The sequence below is a fragment of the Vanessa cardui genome, chromosome 4 (genome assembly GCF_905220365.1).
Source record: "Vanessa cardui chromosome 4, ilVanCard2.1, whole genome shotgun sequence".
In the NCBI taxonomy this organism is placed as follows: domain Eukaryota; kingdom Metazoa; phylum Arthropoda; class Insecta; order Lepidoptera; family Nymphalidae; genus Vanessa; species Vanessa cardui.
In genome coordinates, this window is record NC_061126.1 from 4,992,470 (window position 1) to 5,006,887 (window position 14,418).

At 31.5% G+C, this 14,418-nt stretch overlaps 2 protein-coding genes across 6 annotated transcripts in view; one reads left to right on the forward strand and one right to left on the reverse strand.

Moving 5' to 3' along the window:
• Positions 1–2,085, forward strand: part of LOC124544328 (synaptotagmin-5-like) — a 59,710-nt gene extending 57,625 nt beyond the window's left edge. For both annotated transcript variants that reach the window (XM_047122827.1, XM_047122828.1), the window contains exons 7-9: positions 263–489; positions 897–1,042; positions 1,508–2,085. In XM_047122827.1, the coding sequence (XP_046978783.1) occupies positions 263–489; positions 897–1,042; positions 1,508–1,654 (520 nt within the window). In that variant the 3' untranslated portion in view covers positions 1,655–2,085. The remainder of the gene's footprint in view (positions 1–262; positions 490–896; positions 1,043–1,507) is intronic.
• Positions 2,086–7,151: 5,066 nt separating this feature from the next.
• Positions 7,152–13,757, reverse strand: LOC124544053. 4 transcript variants are annotated; one of them, XR_006967515.1, is made up of 7 exons: positions 13,393–13,757; positions 9,461–10,887; positions 9,180–9,391; positions 8,909–9,103; positions 8,389–8,835; positions 7,676–7,918; positions 7,152–7,384 (listed from the first exon to the last, which is right to left on the reverse strand). XR_006967515.1 is itself a non-coding variant. In XM_047122450.1 (6 exons), the coding sequence occupies exons 1-6, from the start codon at positions 13,583–13,585 to the stop codon at positions 7,813–7,815; spliced, it is 2,580 nt and encodes an 859-aa protein (XP_046978406.1). In that variant the 5' UTR covers positions 13,586–13,757; the 3' UTR covers positions 7,152–7,812. The 4 variants fall into 4 exon arrangements, 2 of the variants coding, with proteins under 2 accessions (XP_046978406.1, XP_046978407.1); XR_006967516.1 differs by adding an exon at positions 7,991–8,097 and having other exon boundaries at positions 7,152–7,918; XM_047122450.1 differs by having other exon boundaries at positions 7,152–7,918.
• Between the last annotated feature and the right edge of the window lie 661 nt (positions 13,758–14,418).

Here is a 14,418-nt window from a genome sequence, read left to right on the forward strand (position 1 = left end):
ATTAAGCACATTAAAATTTAATGGCATTTGCCTGGGATTGGATCCACAACCATCGGTTAAGATGTACAAGCTCATACCACTTTGCTATCTTGTCGCATCTTCACGCATACTTCATTCAATATGAGGTATATTACGAAATTAGAAAATAAACATTTCATATTAATATCTTCATTTTTCTTTTAACCAGCATTTGCTCCGTGTGAGCTTCGATTTCCATTTTATGTAATAATTTTATCATCTTGGTTTTTTCGTCAATATTAAGGTTTTCACGCAACGAAGTAATGGGATCAGCGAAGGTACCACTCTCACGAGTAGAGGTGGCAGGTGGTGCGGAAATATGGGCAGAGCTATCCCGAGAGAGACGACCGCCCGAAGAACTTCAGGAGCTGTTACTATCTCTGTCATACTTACCATCAGCTGAGCGTCTCACGGTGGTCGTGCTGAAAGCAAGAAATCTTTTGCCCCCTCAGGAAGGAAAAGATGCTTTAGGTAAACGTGTTATAAAATATTTTTTCTTTAGAATTATAATAATATTTAAAAAAATAGTCAATGGACAAATATTCAAGGATTTCTTCGTTTCCGAATATCATTCTCATCATAAAATGGCGCAAAAATATTCCTAGTCTCAGTTTTATGATACAACTGAAATTGGTTAATATATAATTGTATTTAATTAACATAACTTTATATATTTTAAAATGTTGAAAAGGAGTTATATATAGATAAATTTATGATATTTTGTAGATGAGATAAATGACTTAATTTGCATAACATTTTTGCGAAATTTGAAATTGGATCTGCCAGAATTTCATTACATTGACCAACAGATTTTAAATCTAAATTAAGTTGGGTTTTAACAGTGATCTCTCATTCAATGATAACATTCTATGTTTCAGATGTGTACGTAAAAGTATATCTGCTCGTAAACGGAAAGCGGGTTAAAAAGAAGAAGACCAACAGAAAAGAGATCAATAATCCCGTTTGGAACGAGGCGCTGTCGTTCAGTCTGCCTTCAGCTAACTTACACGAAGCTTCCATTGAGGTAAAGCTAAAATGTAGAGTTAAACAACTCTAAATTATTCTTTTCATTAAAGTTTTCCTGCTTTTAATCAACTCTAAATTTTTTTCCAATATTTTTTTTTGTGTTCATTGCAAGTTATGGCTATTGAGTAGTATTTCAAACTTATCAAATATATATGTAATTTATTATTGTACTTACTGTAATTTTATATTATTTATTTACAATAATTAATCTAGAATCCGATCGCAAAGCCGCCTAATCAATTCAATCTAAATTATTAAAAACACATTAAAAAAAACATGGAAATTGCTCCAGCAGTCTAAGAGTAATGTAGTAACAACATACACAAACAGACTTCTGTATTCAACTTATATTCACTCACATATATGTATAAAGATATAAAATAAACTAAGTAATAAGTAATAAGTATGTGTTCTAATCCAGTTTTCTCCATACGAGTACGAACTAATCGTAATCAACTGGTAGGTGTGCGTGGTGACGGGCGGTGGTAGCGGGCTGGTGGTGGGCTGGTGCTGCGTGGGCGCGGCCGAGCCGGCGGCCGAGGGGCGCCATTGGGCCCAGATGGCGCAACAGACGCGCAAGGCCGTCGCCATGTGGCACACGCTGCGATAGGCCGAGCCCTCCCCTCCCTATATTGTGTGTGTGCTACTCTCTATATACAAATACTTCTATCTCAACCGAGGAAATATTTTTATTTATTTGTGTCCTCTGTGTGACTAAATTGTTTGTATCCAAAGAGTACCAGAGTTTCAGATTTATATATAACGTAATAGCACAAAAAAATTCTGAAATAATCTCCAAAGAAATAGATCATATTTGTATCACTGAAACATCCATGAATGAAATAAGTCGTTATTAAATAACACCAAACAGAATCCCTCGATCTTAAACTGGTATTGTTAATATCTATCGGTCTAAAACGCCTATTATCAAAATTACATAAGACGAAACATTTTTATTTTGACTTAAATAACACAACGAATTTAATTTGAAAAATATGCTAAATGGTATATTTTTAACCACGCTGGGGTGATTTAACTCTGTAAAACATGAATTCCCTTTTTAAATTAAAATTTTCTTACAAAATATCTATTAACGTTCATGTATCATACAACGTAATACACAGGTTGATTTCATAAACTAAAATAAAAAATAGAAAAAGTCTTATTAAAAAAAGATACTCCAATTAAAAAACCCCAATATACGTGAAAAACATCAAAATATAATAAAAATATTATGTACTCAACACAATATATTTTTGCTAACGGAATAATTACATTTAATTGGGACTAAAAGCACAAATACAAATAGGAGTTAATAGGATAAGTAAGTTATTAACGTTTATGATAAAGCACATTTTTAAACCATTAAATGAATAAACGTATACCTTAGGACCCGTACCAACCACGAAAAAAAATATCCATACTCCAATGCTCTACATTAATAAATTATAGTCTATAGATAGAGGAACTATAGAGCCCGGCTGAAGCGTTGGCCAGACAGGCCTTACTCCACCCGAAAAGGACTAAATGCTTAGCCGAAGCCGAAGATTCAACGAACGAATTAATTCATTATGGTATAGCTAGCTGAATTTCAAGAAATGCAAAAATGAGGACCTTTTTTAAATATTGAAATTTAAAGAAACATTGCATTAAATTTGAGATGAAGCGTAGATGCGTAGCGACAGACAGATTGGTGAATTACTTTAGCTTGCATAAGTTGAGGTATCATAGACAAAATTAAAAACCCTGATTTAATTTTCCTAAGACCACAAAGGACTGGAGGCCCTAGACCAACAGAGGCGTGAAGACCCTAGTAATTATATTATGAATTAATTATATTTTAATTTCAATTAATAAACTATGGTTTATTTACTTGAATCAGTAAGTTTTAAATATGATACTAATTATCATAATTATAATTAGACTAAAGCTAGATATTTGTTAACTCGTCGGAATCTCTGATGTGGAGACACCTCACGTGGAGCCACCAGCGAAATCGAAGTTGTCCTCCCCTAAATCCAGTCATTTATTATTATTATACATCGCTTTACCACATCATTACATTTTCACACTATTTCAAAAACATACTCGTTTAGTGTTGATATGTCTGCAAAGACTTATTAAAGATTAAAGATTTGCTCCAGTAAGCTAGCTAACCCATTAACAGGATGTCAGTAAGAGAGCTAGCTAACACAGAATTTGGAAAACACTCAGATTTTTTAAAAGACAGTGTAGATATTGAACCTTCGGTTTCGGACAGTTCAATAAAGGTCGGGCACTATTAATCACTTGTATGTGTTATAACAATCGTATTAAGATGTTGTATTTCTAATTTTCCCATTAAAGGCGAACTTAAATGCCTGTAGATTAAAAATGTTGAGTCGGTCACAATAGCCTACCCTAATATTCACATTCATATATAACCTGTTAATATCCTTAACTGTGGGCTCTTCCTTAAGTACATATGTATTTCCGTGTAACATAATTATAAGGAATATAACAAATGTAACGCGTATAAGTTTTAAAGATACATTATATACCTACTCGACTATACAAACGTTATTACGTAGATACCTAATAATGGAGCTTTGGAAACACCAAACAAATCTTATGATTATAGATTTTATATAAGAGTATTATATAATTTTTTTGTAACTGAAATTTTAAGAGTCCATCTTGTTCAATAGGTAAGTTCTTTTCCAAAATACTTCGCCCACAGTTTCACTTTACGTGTACCAGTGTCTAGTCATTTCATGTGATTACTTATTTAAAAATAAGAATTGTAATTATATCGAATTTGATTCCAAATTATACGTATTTTTGTCTATATAAGTGTATCTGTGTGATGAAAAGTATTTTTTATTTTACAATGTCTGAATAAATTATCTCTTTATATAAGGTCTTTCATTTCACTCAAGTTAACGAATGGTCAGGTCAAAATTTTCAGGTTATGTTTAACTTTAGTGGGCAGCAGATTGCTAGTCTGTTCAGTAGAAATAAAGCTATACGTGGTGGCTCTTTAATACTTATGAGTAAAAATATTAAATTTAAAGAACGTAAAGATATTGAGAGCCTTTCTATTGAGCAAACTATTGAAGTAGCCTGTGCAGAGCTTGAGCGTGTCATTGTTGTATGCGTATACAGGCCCCCTAGTGGATTATATGAATTGTTTGAAAATATATTGGACAATGTTTTATCGAAATTATCTGGATCTAATAAAGAAATTACAGTTTGTTGAGATTTTAATATAAATTTATTTCATAATTCAACCACAAGTATTAGATTCAGATCTTTGTTAAGTTCATATAATCTGGTAAATCTGTTCTTAGAGCCAACTAGAATAACAGATTCCACAGCAACTTGCATAGATAATATATTTGCTACCTATATTCCACAACACAAAATTATTATTAATACCTTAAGTTCAGATCATTGTGGACAACAAGCATTATTTAATTTTCATGTTAAAAAAATAAGTACTTCTGAAAAGATAATGTTTGTTCCTTTGACCACAAGTCGTATTGAGAAGTTTAGAAGTAATATTATGGCTAATCTCCGTCACCTATCTTTTAGTGACAATCCCAATGTCTTGTATAACAATTTATTCAAATAAATCAGAAACAATTTTAAATCCATATTCACTTCTAAAACAGTAAATACAAAAAAACGTTTTAAAATTCAATGATTGGGCGACTATTGGAATTCATAAAAGTAGGCAACGAATGTATGAGCTTTAGAATGAAAGGACGTACAATCATAGTGCCACTTTTGCCAATTATGTAAGTAACTATTCAAAATTGTTTAAAAAAGTGTGCTTTTTGGCAAAATCTTTAACATTTTATAAAAAATAAAATTAAGAATGCACATGACAAGATAAAAATGACTTGGAAAATTATTAATTGTGAAACTGGTAGAGTTGGCAGTTGCAACTCCGAATTGAGCCTGAATTATAATAGTAAAGTAGTAAATAGTCAAAAGGAAGTTGCTACAGTTTTTGAAAAATTTTTTGCTGACATACCAGTTTTAACAACTAAGTTACTTATTTCTTCTCCTGGTGTTGCGGAGTCATTGATGAAAGAAAATGTATGCTTGCAAATCTAACTTTAATTTTACCCTTGTAAACCCCAATGACATAATACGCACCTTTAAGTCACTAGACATCAAGAAAACGGCTGATTTATGGGGTATTTCTCTAAAGGTGATAAATTCGATTATTGATGTGATTGCACCTTATCTTGCTTTAATATTTAATAGTTGTGTCCAACGTGGTATATTTCCTGACCTGATGAAACATAGTAGTTATTCCAATATTTAAATCTGGTAGTTCTTCAGACCTCAACAACTGTAGGCCAATTTCAATTCTACCTACCCTAAGCAAAATATTGGAGAAAATAATTCTAAATCAATTATTAGAACACTTTAACATACATAATCTGCTTCATAGTAAACAATTTGGATTCACAAGGGGTCGCTCGACTACAGACGCTGGTATCGAGCTTATTAAGAATATCTATGAAGCCTGGGAAGAGTCACGGGATGCCTTAGGGATTTTCTGTGACTTATCCAAAGCCTTTGATTGTGTTCAACATGAGACTCTGGTCAGGAAACTTCATCACTATGGAATTAGAGAATGTGCGCTCAACAGAGGGCTGACGTTAAAGGAAAAAGGTCTCCTGGTGTCTCAGTTGGTATGGGGGTCCCTCAGGGATCAATTCTTGGACCTTTTCTGTTTCTCACATATATAAATGACTTGCCCTTTCTATTTGGGAACAAACATGAAATAGTATTGTTTGCTGATGACACCTCCTTAGTTTTTAAAATTAATAGAAAACAGGTACAGTACGACGACGTAAACAATGCTATAGCTGATATAGTACATTGATTTAGCGTAAACAATCTTAGACTAAATAATAATAAAACTAAAATTTTGAAATTTAGTACACCAAATGTACATAATGTAAAAGCCAATGCACTCATCAACAGGGAATCGATGGATCTAATTGATTCTGCTGACTTTCTTGGCCTTACTGTTGATGCCAAGTTGCAATGGGGCCCCCATATTAACGGATTGGCGAGTAGACTGAGTTCTGCGGCATTCGCGGTCAAAAAAAATTAGATTATGTACCGATGTTGATACGGCTCGCTTAGTATATATCAGTTACTTTCATAGTATAATGTCATACGGTATTGTGCTGAGGGGCAACGCAGCCGCTATCATATGTAACTTCAGTAGTTCGGGGTGGCCAAAATAATATTATCGTTTTACAATGATGCTTCAATGTCTCTATCTTTCTTTAGAATGCCCCACGCTATAGTCCAATTGTTTTATATTGACAGCTCAATCATATTTAAAATAAGAAATAGTGTTACATGCCAGTATTAAATGCTATGCCATATAAAATAATATTAATTACTGTTTTACAAATTATTGATCAATTAATTACAATAATAATTGTATATAATAAAGTGAATTCAATAGCACCTGCGATATTAATATGCAATAATACTGTGATATAAATTATGATATAGAATCAAATGTCATAACCGTATTGAAGGATAAGGTTACTCTCGTAACACATAATTATTTGTGCTACAGAAGAGGGCTATTCGCGCAATCTATAACCTAGGAGCTAAAGAATCGTTAAGGAATAAATTTAAAGAAATCAAGATAATGACTGTTGCTTCTCAATATATATTCTGCAATGTTATGTATGTACGAAAAATTATTAATGATTTCATGAGAAAATGTGATACTCATTGGTACAAGGAACAAACACAAACTTGTTACTCCTGTTACTCGACTGCATAGAGTCAGTAACTCCTTTGTGAGGCAATGTATACGGTTTTACAACATGATCCCAGAAAGCGTTCAAAATGCCTCTGTTGCCAAATTAAAAAAATATATTAAGGACCGCTTGTGTGCTATATGAGACAAACAAAAAAAAACCCGCTGAGTTTCTTTCGCCGGTTCTTCTCAGGTCAGGGTATTTTCTTTTCCGAACCGTGTTTCAATTGACCATCAATAAGAAAGTGTAATGCTTCTATATTGAATAAAGTTATTTGAGTTTGAGGTTTGAGTTTGAGTTGGTCGTAAAATAAAAGTCGATTTTACAATAACTTATATGTTTTATTATTCTCTTTATTTTACACTATGTACAATTAATTAATTAAAGTAAATAAAAACAAGTTTATAACGTAAAATGTCCACAACAGTTTACCATTAACGCTGGATCAGTCGCTATTATATCACCGCCGACGCTTTGAAAACCACTACAATATCACTAGTTTAAAGGTTCGTAACTTACCACTCCGACGCCGATGCCACCATTTTCAACGGCAACTAGAATTGCATAGATAAACATAAATAACTTAATATTCCTTATCAATGGCATTCAATATTAGAGTTACATTTCAATTCTCAACCCCTATTTTCAAGTTTATGAGAAAAGATTTTACCCAACAATCAACACCCACACTCTATGCCCTAACAAATATGGAATATTATTTTGCCTGCATTAAAGTAACATAAGTAAATTATTAAATTTAAAAAATATTAAAATTAATAAATATTAAAAATAATAAAAATATTTGCATGCATGAAAGAAGAAATAGATCTACATAAATACTTTACACATAATGGCATCCATAGGCACTCGGGGATGATACGAAAAGTACGTAGTACAGGAAAAAGAATTAATATGAGTGGTGTTGTTTACGTATATTTGTATGTAGGGCAGTGTGTGCGTACGTGTACGTGTGTATGTAGTGTCATTCTTGTTTGGGAATTTTGGGATGAAGGTATTTGCAATCAGGGTCTCTGCAACTGCCGCCAAATTCGAAAGGGCACAGGACGGCATTCGGGTCCTCCTCCCAGCTGAAAAGTCATCATTTTAGAAAAATTACGATAGTTTAACGTGACCCGTGGACAGTTCTGATGCATACTTACATCGCAACGCAGGCGGGCGATGTTCGTAAGCACATGGCCATCCACATTACATTCAGTTGCGGAAACGATACTTTGAATGTTTATTTACTCTCGTTTTTTTAATACACCTAATGAAGAACATTTTAAAGTGAACACTTCGGACAAAGTTATTCAGATTTAATTCCCTACGTTTTCAATGCTGATGGAAATACCTAATATAATTAATTTACTCTCGAGTACTCAAGAGAAATACGTAAATATTTCATTGTATTTTTAATTTTACTATCTGTTAGTGAACACATTTACGTTGTATAAGATCTTTTTATTGGAACATGTTTGATTTTAACCTGTCTGGAAATTTTATTATTATACTATTAGATGTTTTTGAAATCAATTTGTCTTAGGATTAATATACTTACTTTTTACATTGCAATGCATCCAATGGCGATTTATAATCATCTAATTCTGGTAAGCAATTTAAATTTTCCGACTTTGGTGAATTTCGGTCGCTGTCTGTATTGTTATCCAGAGGATGACACACAATCTTATCATTAATAATTTCTTCATTAACACTTTTATTTGGACTAAGTCTCTTCAAATCAACTATTTTGTCTTTCTGTGGACTTTGTGGCGATTTCATATTTTTTTTATTATTAATTGTTTCTGTTTCAACAGATCTAGGACTAACTGGGGCGGTTTCTTTTTTGAGATCGTTAGCGACTGTTACTTTAACGGACGTGAGAACGGCACAATTTTTGTGTTCCTCGTTCAACGGATCATTTTCTTTTTGTAATTTTAGACTCGGCAGTGCATTCTGAATCGACCGCCCTAAAGTTAAATTTTGATTGGAATGTTTAGTGGGCGAACTGAAAAAAACACGTTTCAATTAATTGAAATAATCACCAAAATATTTAAAGTTACAGTATTGCATATAAATACCTTTTCAGAAGCATCTGATGTTGATGTCTAATTTTAGTTAAGCCGTTCTGTATGGTTTTTTGTTGTTTTTTATTAATCGTTATTGCTGTCGCGATATTTTTTAACTCAGTAGCAACAATTTTATATCGCTGAGATAATTTTGTTGCCTCCTCTTTCAATTTCAACATTTTCGCTGATTCTTCTGCTATCCTTTTTCTGGAATACACATTGAAATAACAATTAAGAAAATAAGAGCTAGCTATACGTAATTCGTTTAAACATGTATTAATACCTCGATAGAGCGATCTTTTCTTCTACTTTTTTAGCAGAAGCTATTTTGTATGATGCCATCGAGAAATTTCTAGGCTTAAGTGTATCTTTAGCCACATTATTTTTAACGTTGATTAAATTTTGCCTAGCTTGTTTCATTTTCTCTAGTTCGGCCATTCTCTTTACTAAGTTTTTATATTCTATCTGTTCTGATTTTGGTAAATGGTTCATGGTCTAAAACAAATAAACGTTATTAATTTAAAGGTAAATTTTAAGAATAACATCTTGTGATAAAAACCGAACCTTCGCAATAAACTTCTCTGGTGGTTTTGGCACAGGTTCTTGTACAACATCTGGTAGTTTTGTTTTCTCAACTTCTAATCTAGTCGTTTTCAAAAATTGATCTAATTTCTGTTGAAACTCTGCTTGTTCTGACAATTTTATATGCATTTTCGTTAAATTCTTTGTCGCTTCGTGTTCACCTTCAGAATCAGATTCTCCAAGTTGTATGATAAATTTCTTTTCTTCAACGCTCGCATTAGGTTGTAAAGGACCTTTCTTCTTCTCAACTTTAGTTGTTTCTTTACCGAGAGCAGAATTTAAAACATTTAGATCAACTAAATTTGGCAGATTTTTGCTTAAGGAAGTTAATAATTTAGCTCGTAATAAGTCTTCGTCCTCTTCTAATTCATCTTCTTTACGTAAACTGTTATTGTTATTATTTCCTTCACTACTATTTATCCTAGGGCCATTGTGCGTACACACACTTATTAATTCTTTTCCTTTATCTTCGCCATCAGAACCAATATCCATGTCTACAGATTCTATATCAGTATTGTTATCTACATGTAAATCATTATTCGGTTTGCATATATCAAAATCATTCATATTGGCAGAATGTGAAAGTCTTTTTTGTAATTTTTGTTTCTGCTTCAATTCAATCGCTTTTTTCAATAACGTTGACTTAAGGCAAATCATTCTCAATTCCGCCGTATCACTATCTTCGTCTTCAGATAAAGCATCAGTCTTATGTTCAGGTTTATCATTCATTACTTTTTGGTCATTTTTTGTTTTAACAGATTTTGTTTTAAGTGCATGTTGTCGAAGCAATTCTAGGTCTTCGTCTGAATTTTCCACGCTGTTTTCTTCTTTTTTATCAATGATACTTGGATCCACAATGTCTTTCGTACTCTCTTCAATCTGTGTTGACTTTGAAACTTCGTCTTTGCACAAACTAGCTAGATTATCTGCAGTGTTCGAATTAAGCGTTGCTTTGATGTGGTCACTATTTAATTTTTGATCTTGAGGACTACTTTTACATTCAGATATTATTAATGGAACTTCCTTATTATGATTCTCAGCTTTTGATATGCATAACATCTTAGATAACCTGTCTTTTAACGTTGATGTGTCATTCTTACCAATATTCAATGCAACTGCATCAGCTAGTTTACGCCTCTTATTTTTGTAATCATCATCAGAAAATTCACTAGCTTCACTATCGCTACTTACTTCCAATTTTTTTCTGTTACGATAAATTTTCTTTCGGTGTTCTTTATTCTTGCCACACTCCTTATCAATTTGTTTCGGTCGCTTTTGTCTATGATGTGGTTTGATATGTTTTTTTTCTTTGGTAATAACAAATTTTGTTTTAAGAAAGCCATCATCTGCATCAGTACCAGAAATTTCGGAGGGTCCATAGGGAGCATCTTTGTTTCCATGTTCCTTACCTAAAATCCATTTTGTCTCTGTTGCTTAAATTAAATCAATTCACAATAAAATCATCATGCAAGTAAATATATTTTCGATACTAGAAAAGTGATTGTTTTAATTACTAAAAGTGATTTTTTATTTTATATTATTTGACAGTAAAAAAACTTTCATTCTGGTCTATCTATGTCAACAGCGTGACCAGAACCCTATCACCAGTCGTCGACTGTCAGTCTTTACGCGAAATTAGGTTTCGATAAAACCATTAGCCAGATAAATTTTAACTACAACTACGAGTTTTCTTGCATTCTGCAAGAAAACCTTGGGGCTATTAAGAGGAACATAAAATCCTGATTAGTCGAAAAAGAAAAAAAAATTGAGGCTTAAACACTATGAGCTTTCAAATCTGTCAGTTTGCACAATTTTAATGACTGAAGTAAGCTTGCTAAGCCTGACTTAATATTGATTGGGACTGCCTGACATGTATTGTCGAGTTTTCTCATTAGGTAAAAAATAAATCTGTTTTGTTGGCGGTATTGCTTATATTATAAATTTTATCAATATTTGCAGTTTTTAAAAATATATGAAACTATTATAGAACATTACTATGTGCCACAGAATGTAACTATACTTATGACGTATGCCAATAAATTATCGTGAATATCAAAAAAATGGATTACGGTACTAAAATGAGACACTTAAATAAGCTTTTTATCACGCATTTTAAAAATAACTTTACATAGTGAATAGCTGATTGGACATAATAAAAATTTAACCTGTTTAAACACATTTTACTTATTTGTAGGAAAAAATAAAAAGATGTAGTACTAAGACTTTTTTAGTTTTGTATTACTCTAGTATTACTATTACCTATATCGCAAGTTCTTCAAAGAATCACATAATACTGTTTATATACTATTAGTATATTTTTCATATTCCTCTTAAATATTTCCTTGAGAGTGTTTTATGAAATAAATAAAATAAGCAATACAAAAAGCAAATTATTTGACATAAAAGACACAATGAATAAATAGATTTGCAAAATTTAAATTGCAATTATGAGAATTAAATACTAAAAAATATTAACAAGTTTAAAAAGCAATAAATCAAAAGGAATAGAATTTAACTTTTTCAAACAATTCAGATTCATCAAATTTTTCTGTATTAGATATAATGAGGATTTTTATGACAGAGGTATGTGGACGGTCCAATGGGCCAGCTTATGGTAAGTTGTCCATTGAGAGTAGCTTCTTAAGAAACAATAACCAATGCTTATGTCACCCATGTGCCACCAACATTGATAACCAAGTTATGTCACTTATGCCCATAGTTAAACTGGTTCACTCACCTTTCAAACAGAAACACAACATTTCTAAAGCTTGCTCTCTGCTGTAGGTTCTACCAACACAGACAGGATTGGACAAGGAGTACCAAATAGATTATATATAAAGTTAACAGTAAAAGTGACTTTGAATGCAGATAAAACCACGAGAAGCACATTGTTCTGAATAATGTTTTCAGAATAACTAAACTCTTAAATATTTAAGTTACACAATGCAAACAACGTGTTTTTTTTTCCATAAATTGGTTATTTTAATTTATTTAAAAAAAAAATTTAGAAAAAATACTTACCATAGTCAATAATAAAATACTTAATAAAATTTAAGTCTGTCTAAGAACAAACAGCCTTAGCAAGTGGCTCTAGCAGGATGAAACTTTGCACAGGAATTCCTTATCAAACAAAGGTTAGGAAATGAAGAAAATTTTTTGTTTTATAATTCATCTCCTGATGGGGGGATAAAATATTTAATGGAAATTCTCTTGTTAATATTATGAAACCCACTATGTTCATGAGTTAATGAAACATGGTAAAGATATTTTCAACATCCATCACTTAAGAGGGTAAACCTTAGGGTGAAAGTTTGTATGAGAGCTTATTATTATTAAAAAATGTAGGAAAATTTGTATTGGCCTGTTTATGAGTATAAGATTGTTGATACATAAATTATCAAAGTCATTCAAGTAACAAGGTGAAATTTTGTTAATTTTTTATGTTAAATTTAAGAAACAATTTTTTTTTGCTGAAAATATTATAGTGTTTACTGACGGTATATCCATTCGAAGTAAAATTATAAAATTAATTTGGTTTAGCACCAGATGGTCACAATTAGTGTTTAAACAATGAATGAGTTATTTTTCTTTAAATAAAATGAAAATAAAGACTAATGTATGTAAAGCACAATGGTGCATATACCGAGATTGCTGAGAAAGCAGTTATGAAACTTTTGAAGAATTAAAATAAGTTTCTGATATTTAATGTATTGTTTTTTGTTTAGTTTTTCTACATTGAGTTTAACAAAATATTTATATTATCAGATCTTATAAAAATGTTTTTTTTGCATAAGGGGAGACTGTTACACAATAGTTAATAATCAAATAAGCTTTCATTAGTTTTATGTGATAACGCCGTACTGATTGTACAATAGAAGGTCATAATAATACTCAACGCAGCTCAGCACCAGTACCTGACCCGATTGATGTCCTCTTGGCTTCCTTACGTTCCAATGCGTTATTATAGTTTTCTAAAACCTTCAACCTTTGTCTTAACAAAAACTCTTCTTCGGATGATATATCGGAGAGATAATCCACTTCATCCACTATTTCTCCCTCTTCCATTTCCGAATCAGCATTAGCTGATGGTAAATCGACACAGGCCATTTTAAATCTTTGAAATAAAGGAACAAATCAAAAAGATTTATGCAATAATAACTCAAACATTAAGCTTTCGTTAAAAGTGATTAGTATTATTTTAATAAACTCCTGAAAACTCTTAAAATCGACTATATATAAAATTCTTCTCGTCAAAGTCCACGACTGTCAAAGATTTAGAAGATACTCGATACAGATAATGAAACTTTTAAGTTAGTACATTATCTGTTTGATAAATAAATGATCAAGATATTCGAGACAGTTATTTCAAATAAAGTTATACACTGAATAAAGTATGTAATAATATGAAAACTGTTTAGGACACATAGTCAGCTAAGGTAAAAGCATCTGTAGACTTTAATTTAATGGTATTGTAGAACTTTATAACTACATCGCTCTCTTTGATATATTAACTGTGTGTGTAAGGCACTAAAGGTATGATTTATGTTTTTTAAGTGTTGTGCTTCTATTTCATCATCAATAGACGCTTTACCTCAGGTTTATACTATATTATAGAAAAATATAGTTTTATTGAATGAGAAATGTTTACAAGCTCAATTTTTTTTTTAAATATTTTTACGCTTTACAATATTCATGTTATTCCACAATTCAAACTAAAATTTACACACATTAGTGTAGTGTAAATGCAAACATTTACTAACACAGTTGACTTTAAGATGTCAATTAAAAAATATAATCATAACATTGTCCTTATAATGTAATAATCTAAAACAATAATTTTTACACGCTTTTATGTGGTTTGTTATAATAAGAGTTTCCAGAAGTTATTTTTGTAGCATTCAAATGTTATTGTAAGTTGCACATATACATTGGGCTGTATG